This window comes from Copadichromis virginalis, linkage group LG19 (genome assembly GCF_057382275.1).
Source record: "Copadichromis virginalis isolate Kocher_CV1m ecotype Utaka linkage group LG19, C_Virginalis_male_GT1.1, whole genome shotgun sequence".
Taxonomy (NCBI): domain Eukaryota; kingdom Metazoa; phylum Chordata; class Actinopteri; order Cichliformes; family Cichlidae; genus Copadichromis; species Copadichromis virginalis.
This window is the reverse complement of record NC_140636.1, coordinates 2761463-2776058: the sequence shown is the minus strand read 5'-3', so window position 1 is coordinate 2776058 and position 14596 is coordinate 2761463. Positions and strand designations below refer to the sequence as shown.

The window sequence follows — 14596 nt, the reverse complement described above, 5'->3', positions numbered from 1 at the left end:
CAAGCCACAAGTACACTTCCAGCGTGGCTTAGAAGACTTCCAGGATCATGCGTGGGTCATCTCCCTCCTCAAACCCAGGGCTGGTGGGTGTTGTGACAGTGACAGTTGAGTTCGTTGCAAAAATACTTTCATTCCTATACAAATCTAATGGACCTCGGTCAACACTCTGCTATTGAGATTATGTTTTCAGTCACTCTTTTCAGATCATTACAGTTTCAGAAAGGAGGATTATCTAGGATATCACTAGCTAATGACTAGTGATTAACAAGTTGTTAGAAGCATGCAGTTTTACAGCCAAACTCATGATGCCAAAATTGCAACTTACTTCTGATTTAACCCTTTTAGCACTTAAATGCACCTCTCCATTGATTAGTGAGCAATAATCGAAATAGCAAGGTGTTTTGCTTTACCAACATGTAATATCTAGCACTGTCACAGATTTACATAAACATCATCAGCACAAAATGACCGTTAATTAATTCTGTGGCTTTTAAATATGTACACAACAACTGAACTAATATACAAAAAAGAAAAGATTGAAAGTTGAAAGAGGTGTTTAAAAGGGGAAAGAACTATTAATTAACTGAATTGAATCATGAATGAACAAGTACCCAATAATGCAGCCAATATCCAAATATTTTATGAAAGACCTTCAAAAAAGTACTGTTGCTTAATACCACTTTTTTAAAAAAAATCTATGCATATAATTAATCCAAACCTCAAACTCAAAATCCCTTTATAAGCTTTAGTTGATGCACAACCTTAGATGTATCTGCTCCAGTCCTGCATCTGTGAGGTCAGTGTTGGTTCGTTTGTGGATATCCCTCTGCTTCTCGATCTTGTGGTCATCAGACAAGCCATCCACTTTGTGAATGAACACTTCAAAGCTGATATCTGGGTTTACTTTGTAAGCCCTGGTCACTGTGAGATGCAGTCTACTCAGAGCTTCCACATAGTCATCCTGTCATGAAAAGAGAAATTCCTTTTAGTCTAAGCTCTTACAAACTGTTCATCAAAAAGCAAGAAGTAGACTAAATTTTAACTTGATTTTAAACCCCTTGAACTAAGCATGACACTTCAATCCCAGTAGTTGAAAAAGGTAAGTCCTGTACCAAAATAAAACAAACAGCCCCAATAAACAAGAATTTAGAACACAAAATGTTTTTTACTTGAGCTAAACACTGCACCAGCATTACAGCCGAATTGGATTTTCTTGTTTCTTAGTACAAGGATACCTCAATTTTGCAAAGGTTAAGTATCTAGGAATCTAGGAAAAAAAGCAAGATATATGACTGCCACGGTGGGCTGTGCGTGTATGTGTGCATGCGCCTTAAGTCCTCCCACCTTGCCACACCTCCATTTATATTCCCCTTCTCCTTTTCTCTCCTACTGATCTCCATGAACTAACTTCAAGCCATCACACAAACATGTCAGTTAAAGCCCATCCACAAAAGTCTGTTAAAAAAATCACCATTAAAACTTAAGTATTAAAAATGATTTAGGGTTCATCATAGCACAGAAACAGAACTAGTGAAGGTTACTAGTGATCAATGTTCCCTCTAATTTTTCATGTGTCTGAGCGAACACAAAAACTCCCTGAGCGGTCCCTTGGACCACTGTGAGCAACATTAGACGTGTGCACTGTGGTCACGCCAGCATCCAATCCATCCAAGTTACCTGGTTTATTAAAATAACAAAATTACAGCATTTATGTTAGACTACTTTTAATTAACTGCTTTAGCCCACTTACAATGAAAATTTTAAAAAATCTTGTTCATGACCTGTGTAGTATGTTAACACTATTGGAAGTAAAAATAACTTGAACTCCAATTTTGAAAACAAAACTTTAGCTTTTATAAAGCTCTGACTTGTATTATGAGTATGAGTCTGTGGTCTGGGAGAGAGTCCTGTAACTATCTGTCTGCAAAATACAGTATATAATGACCAATGTTGGGTAATTAATTATATTGTTACTTCTTCAAAAAAGTAACAGAGTTATGCAAACAACAACGTTTTTTACAGCTGTTTACCTAGAAATGCAGCCAAGGTGGGGTTTTTTTTTTTTAAACTTTTATTGCCAAAAATAACAAGGCAGTTCACATCAACAACATGACCCGAGACCAAATCTGCAGTATATAATGGTGCGGGATATTCAAAAACTTAATTTAAAAGGAAAAACATATATACACATATACATATTAGAGATGGCACGATACCACTTTTTTATGTCCGATACCGATATCATAAATTTGGATATCTGCCGATACCGATATGAATCCGATATAGTGTTTTTTAATCAACAAAACTGTTTTTTTAAATATCTTGCTGCATTTTGTATAAGTTCATAACTCAAGTTTAAAACAACAACTACACTAAAGCTATTCTGTTATACCTGTATGTAAAAAAAATATATTTCATAGTTCAGCAATACTGATCAATCTAATAAACTTAAACCTCCACCATCCTCCCTATTCTGGTATTTTAAAGAGTACTTAGCGTAAATATTAAGCAACCTAACTAATAGGGTTCCAACTCCCAGCAGCAACAAAAATAAATAAATAAAAAATAGGGAACCACCCCTCACGCTCCACCTCATGATGCTTAATCGACGTAATCAACCTTAATTTGATGCAGTGTGAAAAAAAATGCACAGAAATCAATTATTTTTCAATATATTAAAATATTAAATAGATTCAACATCTTTCTTCAACAGAATTGCAGACTGCACAGATGGTACATTCCCAAAGGAAAAAGTACTATAGTTTACTAGGGTATATTCGACTTAACAGTCACTATATACAGTAATTGATTTCTATTCATTTTACATCAAATTAAAACTTTGGGTGTCAGATAATTATTAAAAGCTAGACATTTTAAATGAGAATAAGAAAGAAAAGTATGTCTTTGTGCCCCCTTTTCCCTGTTAATGCCCTATCGGCCCCCCTGGCTAAACTTTGCTAGATCCGCCCCTGCACAGTTACCAGCGTCAGCTACGTAGAAAAAGATCCTGGTGTAGAAAGTAATACTAAATAAATTCTAACAACAGCTTATCAAGCTTAAACGTGCTGCTGTTGTTCAGCCGCTGGTTTCCTCTTTCTGGTGCAAAGTGGGCCAAAAACAAACAAGAGAGACGGACTCGCGACAGAAAAGCCGATCAGCAGTTTCATGATTGAAGTAGCAGCAAGAAGAGGCAGTCGCTCCATATATCGTTTGTTAAGCTTAACGCAGGAATGCTTTACAAACATTCAGAGATGGACTTACACACTTGCTTTACTTCTCTCAGGGATAACTTTGTCGGAGATGAAATGCCGGGTTGCTAGCGAAGCTCCAAATGCTATCCAGACCACCAACAGGTCCCGCATGCCACAGCCGCTCTATCACGTGATGCATACATCAAACATCAGGCATGCTTTCAGAGCGACACCCCTCCCCCACCTGGCTGGATCTGACCACCTCTGCATGTCCCTCACCCCCACCTACACCCCCTGCTGAGAAAAACAAAGCCCCAGACAAAGACAATAAAAACCTGGCCTGAAGGAGCCCTCTCTCAACTGCAGGACTGCTTCTCAACAACTGTATGGGATTTATTCTCCAGCCACAACCTCCAGGAGTACACGGACACTGTACTCTCGTACATCAGGAACTGTGTTGACAATGTCACCGTCAACAAAAGGGTCAGGGTGTTTCCAAATCAGAAACCCTGGATGAATAGCGAAGTGCAATCCCTCCTAAAAAGCCGCAACACTGCCTTCAAGTCAGGGGACAGGGCTGCGTATAGGGCAGCCAGGGCAGACCTGAGTAGAGGCATCAGGAAAGCTAAGGCTGCCTATAGGAGGAGGATTGAAGATCATTTTGCTGACAACGACCCCAGAAAAATGTGGCAGGGGATCAATCACATTACCAACTACAGAAGCAATAACCAGGCAACATCTAGGACTGATGCCTCGCTGGCTGAGGATCTAAACCGTTTCTTCGCCCACTTTGAGACGACCAAGCCCTCAGCTGCCACACCACTTCCACCCGCCCCCAGCACTGGCACACTAACACTCAGGGAGCATCAAGTGAGGTGTGTTCTAAGGTCAGTGAATCCCAGGAAGGCGGCAGGTCCTGATGGAATACATGGAAAGGTTCTCAGAGCATGTGCTGACGAACTGAGTCTTCACTAAAATCTTCAACCTTTCCTTGTCATCAAACACTGTCCCGCCCTGCCTCAAAACCTCCACCATCATCCCCATCGCCAAGAAGACAGCTGTGTCCAGCCCAAATGACTACAGGCCTGTTGCACTTACGCCTGTAGTGATGAAGTGCTTTGAGAGACTGGTCTGTCAGCACATCAGGGCCGGTCTGCCTCCCACTCTGGACCCCCACCAATTTGCCTACAGGACAAATCGATCCACCGAGGACGCTATCACCATAGCTTATTTCAACAGCGCAGTGCTGAGTGTTACAGGAAAAATGATTCTATGTTTCTTTACCTTCTTTTAAATGTACAAAGATGCCTTTTGTCTGCCCTCTGCCTATGGTTAGATTAGTTTAGAATTATCTTTTTAGACTTTCCCAGCAAACACATCTTGTTTCTGGGACATATTGTTTTAGATTGTTTTATCTTCCCTAGCTCTCTGCTGACGAGACTAGCACCATATATGGAGTTGTTTTATTTTATCTGTTTATTATTTGTTATCCTGTTCTCACTGTCTCTGTGCTCTGTGCCTATAAAAATTACCAAGCCACTGTGCATGGGGTGAGTTGTTCTTAGCAGCTCACCCGTGTACACGTTTGATAAAGAAAGTAACTTTGTCTCATTGTGTCTTTATTTCTCCTGGGTTTTTTACAGAGTTTTCCCCCAACATTTCTTGGTCCTTCGGAGCCGGAGCGCCTCCATCGTGTCCCATCTCCGTGACCAGTCCACGTTGTTCGTCTGTCGACAGCCCACACACTAGGTGTGTGGTCAAAGACCAAGGGCGTTAAATTCGAGTCTTGGCCAACGTTCTTAGAAAGCGACCCACGGTGGTGGGGCCCGATCGAGGTGGACCAGACCCGGCGACACTGACCAGGTAGATACAGACACACTGACACAATCTTGCGTAAAAACGTATTTTAAATTCAGGGAATTTAAAATAGCGAAAGTAGCTCGTCGCGACTGGAAGCTCCCCACTTCTGTGGGTTTAAAGTAGCTCGTCGGCTGGTAGCTTGGAGCTCGTCGACTGGAAGCTCCCCACTCTTGTGGGTTAGGTTTGGAGCTCTGGGTAGCTCCCCCAGCTGGGTCAAGGGAATAAGTAGCTCGTCTACAGAAAGACTGGCAGCTCCCCTTTATTATAAGGGTTCCGATCGCGCGAATAAGTGTGAATGTGAATGTATGCGTGTGTATTGTTGTAACTAACGGAGCAAGCTGAATTTTCACGGTCCAATAAGAGACTGAGCTGCTCCTACTGTGTTTTTCTTTTACTGCTATTCACTGACGTGCTGGTGAGTTGAGAGAACGGTCGAGTTCCGTCTCGTAAAGTTCACACCGCTTTTGGAAATAGTCCGAAAGTAGAAGGGCGTGTGAGCAACCACTCTCGTCTCTAATACCAGCGAAGGTGATAGCAGCTGTATTGTGTATATATTACTTAAACAAAAATAAGTAAATACATAAATAAGATGGGTAATCAAGCAAGTGAAATTAAAACTCACTCCTGCTGACGAGCAGTGGTGAGAAAAGAAAAGTCCAGACGCCGGACAAAAACAGTGTCTGTAAACTGAGAGATTTAAGAAAACAAAATATAAACAGTCGGGAGAACAGAATCCAACTGCCAGTTTAGTAAAACCAGAAGACGAGACACTGTGCAGTTCCCACAATCCTTTTAGTAAACCATCACCCATTCCTGCAGCCGCATCTGCAGCAACACCCATATCAGGAAGAACATAATAATCCCTTATTAGGTGAAAACTAGAGATCAAAGTAGTTTGAAGTAGTTTAAAAGGGTTGAAAACAGACCCCACTGAGTAGATATAAATATAAAAAGTATGAAATAAAGATGAATAAAGGGAAAGTTACAGTAGAAATGATCTTTAGAGTATTTGAAATTAATAATAGCAAGGATAACAACCTGTAAAGTGATATTAACAATGAAACACAGTTGGCATGATGACCATGCCCAGCATGTATAAAATGAATATAAAGCAAATAATTCACACGAAAATATTTTAATAAAATAAATAAGGTATATTAAGGCTGTGTCATTGTTCAGCCAAGGACAGTGTGTGAAAAGGTAACTGTCTCCACCCTGGGAAAAGGATGATTCTGCAGGTCATCTGAAGCCCTTGATGGATACAAAATAAAATATGAATAATATATTATAATAGAACTGCCTGGTCCGCCATGCAACAGAGAGAACAAATGTGACCGCAGATTGGATGAATTCTAAATTATCTGTTTGCTGAATAAGATGATCCTAACTAACAAATTGGCTCAGTAGTAGTATAGTGGTACACACTGATAAAATATTATGCTATTGCTGTTATATAAGACAAAGGGTATAATATTAACAATGACATAATATTAATATGAAGAGGCACCTTAATCGGTTATGATGTAAGGTGGATAATTGTTAAGCAGTAGTCTGCATCAAGCTTAAGGTTTGCTAAAACTCAGTGTAATGACATGTGAGATGAAGACAATACAGAGAATAACTAAACTAATGAAGTGCATAGAGGCACTTGACCAGCTTGAAACCTATCATCCTAGAATGACACATTGCTGAGATATAGAGCACACCTATAATAACAACCAATAAGCAAAACCCTGTAGACAACAGCTACAACTACAGGATTGAGAAGCTGAATTAAATATGTAGACACTGCTAAGCTGATGAGCATGTTACACATTTTCTTTTCTTTTTATTTATTTGTTTCTTTTAGAGCAGAAGCTGCTGTAACACACCCAAAGAAAGACTGTAGGTCTGACCAACCGTCTCAGTCGTGGGCAAAAAGATGTCAGTCAATAAAATTCTAAAAGATAATTTGTTGACCCACCACCCTGCAAGCATATAGTCAGTGGTCACTCAAGCCTCTGCAACCCTGCTGCCTTTAGGCTGTGGCATATAATAGGCCCTGGCCTGCACAGAGAGACAAAACGACACACCTAATATAAAATTCATAGGGCAAAACCCATCCATCCCAAACATATCTGATTTCATCACATTACATACCTGCACAGAGAGACAAAACGAAACAGCAGTGTTTGTAGTGTGGGCTATAAGTAGACCAGTGTATCAGTGCAATCAAGTACACCTGCCTCTAATTAGTCCAACCTCATTCCAGCCATTGGCTCACCAAAAATGTGACACACACACAAAACCACTCCCAACCCAGTGCAACTTCACACAATAATATGGAGCTGAATTAACACAGGCACATTAGTCTACCATGTTACAAGCTGCATGCTATTAAAAGCCAACATATGCAGACTTCTGCCTTGTTCGGGTGGCAGCATTTTTCTTTTTTTCTTTTGTGTCCTGACACGTTTATGTTTTTTGGTTTTGTTTGATTATTTTGTTGGTTTTGGAAATGAATTTAAACGAACTTGTGACCATACTTGAGAATCACAGTGACACATAGTGATTAGGCATATGATTGAAAAATGCCTAGGTTTAGAGCTGTGAGCTATGAGCTGTGAGCAATGCAAAGTTAAATATATATATATTTGTATAAATGGGAAACAACCCTAACTTAAAAGTTTGAAATGTGTGAGATCCATGCATTGTTTGAAGAACTAGAAATTATCTAAAACTGCCTTAAGTGAAAATGTAGAGTTGCATCTATTCTCCCAAACAAAAAAACAAAAAACAAAAAAAGGGAGAAGCATTCTGTAACTTCAAAATAAGGCTGACTGTTGACAACAGACTAAAACACTAATTCGCAGGTGGCTATCAGGAACAGAGAGGCGAGCAAAGTCACAAACACCAAGGCCGCAGACAGCCACGCAGAAACAGCAGATAACATAGAGACAACGCCTGCTAGAACCGTGGAGAGGAAGGTCACTTCACACGAGATTGTTGCGCATGTGAAATACACAAAGATAAACAAATAACCATTTATATAGACAGCCAGTATGTTTTCTCTGCTGTGCATCATTTTGCAAAAAATCTGGAAAACCAGAGGAATGATTACACCAACTGGCAAACCAGCATGCCAACCTCTTACAACGCCTACTGACTCTTTCATTACTACAGGCAACAATTTTGCTGACAGAGCAGCAAAATAGGCGGCACAACAGGCAAACATCACATTGATGGCAGTAAACACACATCAGATTCCACTGGATGTGTTGAAAAATGAACAAAAAGCAGCAAGCACAGCAGAGCAGGCAAAATGGTTAAAACACGGTGCAGTTCTGACAAACGACTTAATGATGTGTTATGGCAAGCCAGTGTTGCCAAAAATTCCTCCACAAAATGGCGGCATTAGTGACTCATGGCTGTACGCATTTGTCAACGGGGGGACTGACCAGTATTGTCAACTCTCATTTCTACACTGTAAATTCTACACAATACTCTCATTTCTACACTGTAAATTCTACACTGTAAATTTTGAAACCTCAGCAAAACAATTTGTCAGAACATGCATGACGTGTCAAAAATGTAATGCTCAGGGAAACCTGAGACCACACAATCCATATGGACTTTATTGAGCTAAATGAATGCCAAGGGTAAAAATACACCCTAGTGGTTATAGATGTATTCTCAAAGTGGCCAGAAATCTACCCAGTGAAAAAGGCAGATACAATTTCAGTAGCAAAATGTATGTCTAAGTTGTAGGAAAATAAAGAGATGATTGTAAATGACGAAGAATGTAATGATGTCTATCAAGTGTCTTGCAGATCACAGCCCGGTGACTGGGTTCTGATCAAAGTGCTCCAAAGGAAAAACTGGAGCTTGCAAAATAGCGGAACGACCATCTTGCATCCATCAGAGCCAGTAAGTGAAGCCATCTAAACACAGCTGACGGCAGGCTTGCCCACTTGTTGTGATCTCGCCCGGTGGAGGGGTCAGCTTTCCTGGCCGGGGGGTCTACTCGCGACAGGAGGGTGTGTCCCGTCGTCATGAGGTGGTGGCTCTTAACAACTGCAGCGGCCCTGACCATGGCCGGGCTCCTCACCTTTGCTTCCGTGAGGGACAACAAGTCACGTTATATGGAGAAAAGGCAGACACTGTATGACAAAGGAAAGTACACCAAGTTTCCCCATGGCTATGCCACTAATTTCTGGTGGCAGTTTATGAACACTACAGCTTACTTGAATAATAAAACTGACTGCTATGCAAATACATATACACTTTCTGCCCACCAAGGAACGAGAGGAAGTGTATGGACTGTTCACTCAACGAAACCTGTGCCAGTAACGCGACACTGATGAGCCTCAACTGTCGCTCCAACTACAGCTACCGAATGATACTACAAACAAAGACTCATTACCAGACAGGATGTGCACGGACGGCACCAAGCAGTAAAGGAACCAGAGTTTCGCATCTGAGGAGGAGTGAAATTCTTACAGAGCTTGATCCCCGGCATTGGAGTTGCCGAGGTGCGGGATCATGTGGAAATCAACCGATATGCTCTGCTACGACACATCAACTTGACTAAGACCCTGGGAACCGCCTTAGCAGGAGAACAGCAGGCCATCAGAACGATGGTGCTGCAGAACAGACTGACACTAGACCTGCTAACAGCATCACAAGGAGGAGTTTGCAAGCTGATCGGGGAAACATGTTGCACTTTTATCCCTGATGGATACGAAACTGGAGGAGACATTTTATGAAGCTTTGCAGAATTTGTCCATTCTGCAAAAATATGTCACTGACCACACATCTGGAGCAGCTACACCGCCATGTCTAAGAGTAATGATTTCAAAGATGATAACAACTACAATGACTGCTTATGTTGCCGTGCCTAAAGAAGAACAGCATCCCGTTGCAATTCTGTTAGAGGAGAACTTGTAATAACTGCTAATGAATGACGTGGTGATTAAAAATGACTTCTGCCTTTTTCAAGTGATCATGCACTGATTAACACATTAGTAGTTTATGCAGGTACAATATAAGGTTTTCACCCTTTTATTTTTTGAAGTTCTCATCCTTTATTTTTTGAAGTTTTCATTTTAAATATGAAGTTTTCATTATTTTACATATAAAGTTTTCAATTTAAGGTTTGCATCATTTTAAGTATAAGGTTTTCATCCTTGTATTTTTTTTGAAGTTTTCATTTTACATATGAAGTTTTCATCATTTTTAAATACAAAGTTTTCATTTTAGTTTTCATCCTTTTATTTTTTTGTAGTTTTCGTTTTAAAATATAAGGTTTTTATCTTTTATTTTTTGTAGTTTTAGTTTTATTATTTTTTCTTGTTTATTCCACTTGTTATTTCATTTACTATGATTTTCATTTACTATGTTTTTCTTTTTATTATTTTCTTTTGTTTTATTCTTTAGACCAGATGACTTCCATTTCTGCTATGCTGACATTTTGAAAATTAAAAAATTGCTTAAGATACTTAATAAATAACCTTCACAGACAATTGTTGTATACATTTAAAATAAGTTAAAACAGGAGGGAATGTTACAGGAAAAATGATTCTATGTTTCTTTACCTTCTTTTAAATGTACAAAGATGCCTTTTGTCTGCCCTCTGCCTATGGTTAGATTAGTTTAGAATTATCTTTTTAGACTTTCCCAGCAAACACATCTTGTTTCTGGGACATATTGTTTTAGATTGTTTTATCTTCCCTAGCTCTCTGCTGACGAGACTAGCACCATATATGGAGTTGTTTTATTTTATCTGTTTATTATTTGTTATCCTGTTCTCACTGTCTCTGTGCTCTGTGCCTATAAAAATTACCAAGCCACTGTGCATGGTGTGAGTTGTTCTTAGCAGCTCACCCGTGTACACGTTTGATAAAGAAAGTAACTTTGTCTCATTGTGTCTTTATTTCTCCTGGGTTTTTTACAGAGTTTTCCCCCAACACTGAGTCACCTGGAGCACAGAGGAAGCTATGTGAGAATGCTCTTCCTGGACTTTAGCTCAGCATTCACCCATATCATCCCGGAGATCCTGGTCCAGAAACTGTCTCACCTGGGACTCTCCACCTCCATCTGCCTCTGGATCAAGGACTTCCTGACAAATAGACCACAGTCTGTCAGACTCGGACCCCACCGGTCCAGCACCATCACACTCAGCACCGGGTCTCCACAAGGATGTGTTTTGAGTCCCCTCCTGTTTACGCTCTACACATCCGACTGCTCCCCTACCCATCTCTCAAACACCATCATAAAGTTCGCGGATGACACACAGTGGTTGGACTCATCTCAAGGGGAGATGAGTCGGACTACAGAGATGAGGTCAACAGACTGACTGAGTGGTGTTCAGTTAACAACCTCCAACTGAACACCACGAAAACTAAAGAACTTATCTTGGACTTCAGGAAGGGCAGAGCAGACCCGGCCCCACTCTACATCCACGGGAACTGTGTGGAGAGGGTACACTCCATGAGGTTTCTGGGCATGCACATCTCTGATGACCTCTCCTGGACTGCAAATACCACGGCGGTGGTTAAAAAGGCCCAGCAGCGTCTCCAATTTCTGAGAGTGCTCAGGAGGAACAACCTGGAGGAGAGGCTGCTGGTGACATTTTACAGAGCCACCATAGAGAGCATCCTAATGTACAGCATAACAACATGGTATGCAGGGTGCTCAGCTGCGGACAGGAAAGATCACTGGCTGCTCTCTGCCCAGCCTGGAGGTCACTGCAAACTCTCGGTACCTCAGCAGAGCTGGCAATATCATCAAGGACCACTCTCACCCCAGCAACCAACTGTTTGAACTATTACCGTCAGGCCGACGGTACAGGTCACATAAAACCAGGACGAACAGATTCAGGGATAGCTTCTTTCCCAGAGCTATCACCGTAGTAAAGAAGCACAAAAACAATTGAACCTATTCCATACCGTCACGGTCATTATATTATGCTGCTATTCATACTGTCATTATATTAATGCTGCTATCCTGTATATATTGTACATACTATTGTTTGAGTACTCACGATTGTTTTTTTGTACTTTTTATATTTTACATTTATATTTATTATTGAAACTTGCACCAAGGGAGTGGCACTCCAATTTCGTTGTACTCTGTACAATGACAATAAAGGCTATTCTATTCTTAAAAAAAAAAAAAAACTAAAAAAAAACTGTGGGTGTTTCTGGTTTGAGACAGTGAATTGTTATCATTTTTCTTTATCTATTTTTAAATAGAAAGGTTTTCAGTGGAGTTCTAAAAAACCTTAATTTAACCTTCCAGTCAAATTCCTTCCACATTTGACTACCCGCCCCTCTGTGGCAGCCACAGCAGACACTCTCCCATGTGACATCATCCAAAATTATATTGAGTTCCATTTCCCATTGTTGTTTTATATGATAAGTATTATCAGACATGTCAATCAGCAGTTTCGGGTAGATCAAAGACACTTGGTTTTTCAATGTACCTGACTTTTCAAGCAGTTTTATAAAATGGTTTTCTAAGCCGATTAGTTCTCTTCTAATATTGTCCCAATCTTTATGCTTTGTAATGTAGTCCATTAACTGTAAGTATCTAAAATGGTCCCCTGGGGATAAAGCATATTTAGCCCTTAGCCGAGCAAAACTTTTAAGAGTATTCTTTTTTTTTATGTCTCAAACTTTATTAGATTTTAATATAAAAAAAAAAAAAAAAAGATAACAGAATGGACATTCCCAGTAACAACAACAGAACAAATTGAGAATCAATGAGAAATAAAAAGTGTAATCCGATCCATTAAATATCAAAAAAGCACCTCACAAAACTGGCGACACGGCGTAACTCGGCTCATAACCGTAGCACGTTGGAGCAGTGTGGTCACGTGATAGAGCGGCTGTGTGTATTTGTAGCCTCGCTACCAAACCGGCATTTCATCTCTGAGGAAGTTATCCCAGAGAGAAGTAAAGCAAGTGTGTAAGTTCATCTCTGAATGTTTGTAAAGCATTCCCGCGTTAAACTTAACCGATATATGGAGCGACTGTCTCTCTCCTGCTGCTAATTCAATCATGAAACTGCTTAATGATCAGCTGATCGGCTTTTCTGCCGTGAGTCCGTCTCTCTTGTTTGTTTTTGGCCCACTTTGCACCAGAAAGAGGAAACCAGCAGCTGAACAACAGCAGCACGTTTAACCTTGATAAGCTGTTGTTAGAATTTATTTAATATTACTTTCTAGACCAGGATCCTTTTCTACCCAGCTGACGGCTGTAACTGTGCAGGGGCGGATCTAGCAAAGTTTAGCCAGGGGGGCCGATAGGGCACGAACAGGGAAAAGGGGGCACAAAGACATACTTTTCTTTCTTATTCTCATTTAAAATGTCTAGCTTTAAATAAATGATTATTTGAATCTTACACCCAAAGTTTTAATCTTATGTAAAATCCAAACCAAACTTTGTTCTAGTTTAATGCTTATAATAGAATTTAACAAACACTGAGAATGGACACAGTACAATAGATCCCCTAAGGGTATGAACTCACCGCTCCACCTTGTGTCAATTTCAGTTTAGAGAAGAGGTCCAAGTTAACCTCCAGAATAGTCCTTAATACGAAAATAAAACGAGCACGTAATAATCATCATTTGTATCTCTCTCTAAACATAATCAAAACTCAATTAATAAAACCAGGAGCCACGAGCTGTTCCAGTACTTCGGGGTCCAGGAAAAAAAAACAAAACAAAACAAAAAACACAGGAGAATATTACTACCCAGAAAATAAACAGAACCGACAGGTAAAAGAAGAAACAGAACAACAAAAAAAGGACAAAAACAAACAAGCAAACAAACCGGTTTTACACCATGGAGTGAATGAAAGTCATTGCTTTTTTATGGTCCTCGAAGTGACAGGATCCCTGAGGAGCTTTCACAACAAGCACTGCTGGATAGAATAAGGAGAAACCAATACGTTTGTTGTGCAGAAGCTTCTTGCACTCATTAACAGTGTTGGTCAAGTTACTTGAAAAAAGTAATCAGTAACTAATTACCGATTACTTCCCCAAAAAGTAATCCCATTACTTTACTGATTACTTATTTTCAAAAGTAATTAATTACTTAGTTACTTTTTAAAAACACGATTTACAACCTGAATAGGTGATAAAGCGATAGATCTTTCAGCCCAATTCTACTTTTTCTGCATAATCCATCATACAAAATGTAATCAAATGGAAAAGTCTCTTTTTAAAACTTGTTTTATTAGTTTTAACCTTTTAACTTTATGCATCAAGCAAAAATGTAATTATATGCAACATTCTCTGACTGGAAGAAATTTGTTTAACATTTAAACTTATTTTCTGCACATTATAGCACATAAAATATATTTTTTGTGTGTGTTTACACTCACTCTTTCAAATAGATGCAAGTAAAACACAGCAGAAAATAAATAACATCAAAGACTCAGCGGTCCTGTTGCTCTATTTTCACCTGTAAAGCAGGAGTGGCGTAGACGGAGGTTTACCCTGGTGCAGGTGTGCAGCGGTCAGTTGAAGAATCCGCGAGTTTCTCTGTGAGTTTCCCATTACG

At 39.9% G+C, this 14596-nt stretch overlaps 1 protein-coding gene and 1 long non-coding RNA gene across 3 annotated transcripts in view; one reads left to right on the top strand and one right to left on the bottom strand.

The window, feature by feature from the left end:
- Positions 1 to 14596, bottom strand: part of rragd (ras-related GTP binding D) — an 87388-nt gene that overhangs the window by 49059 nt on the left and 23733 nt on the right. For both annotated transcript variants that reach the window (XM_085441439.1, XM_085441440.1), the window contains exon 3: positions 762 to 961. In XM_085441439.1, the coding sequence (XP_085297565.1) occupies positions 762 to 961 (200 nt within the window). The remainder of the gene's footprint in view (positions 1 to 761; positions 962 to 14596) is intronic.
- Positions 4447 to 8423, top strand: LOC146685367 (uncharacterized). The gene is made up of 2 exons (XR_014916769.1): positions 4447 to 5054; positions 7904 to 8423. It is a non-coding gene; the product is annotated as an uncharacterized LOC146685367 (long non-coding RNA).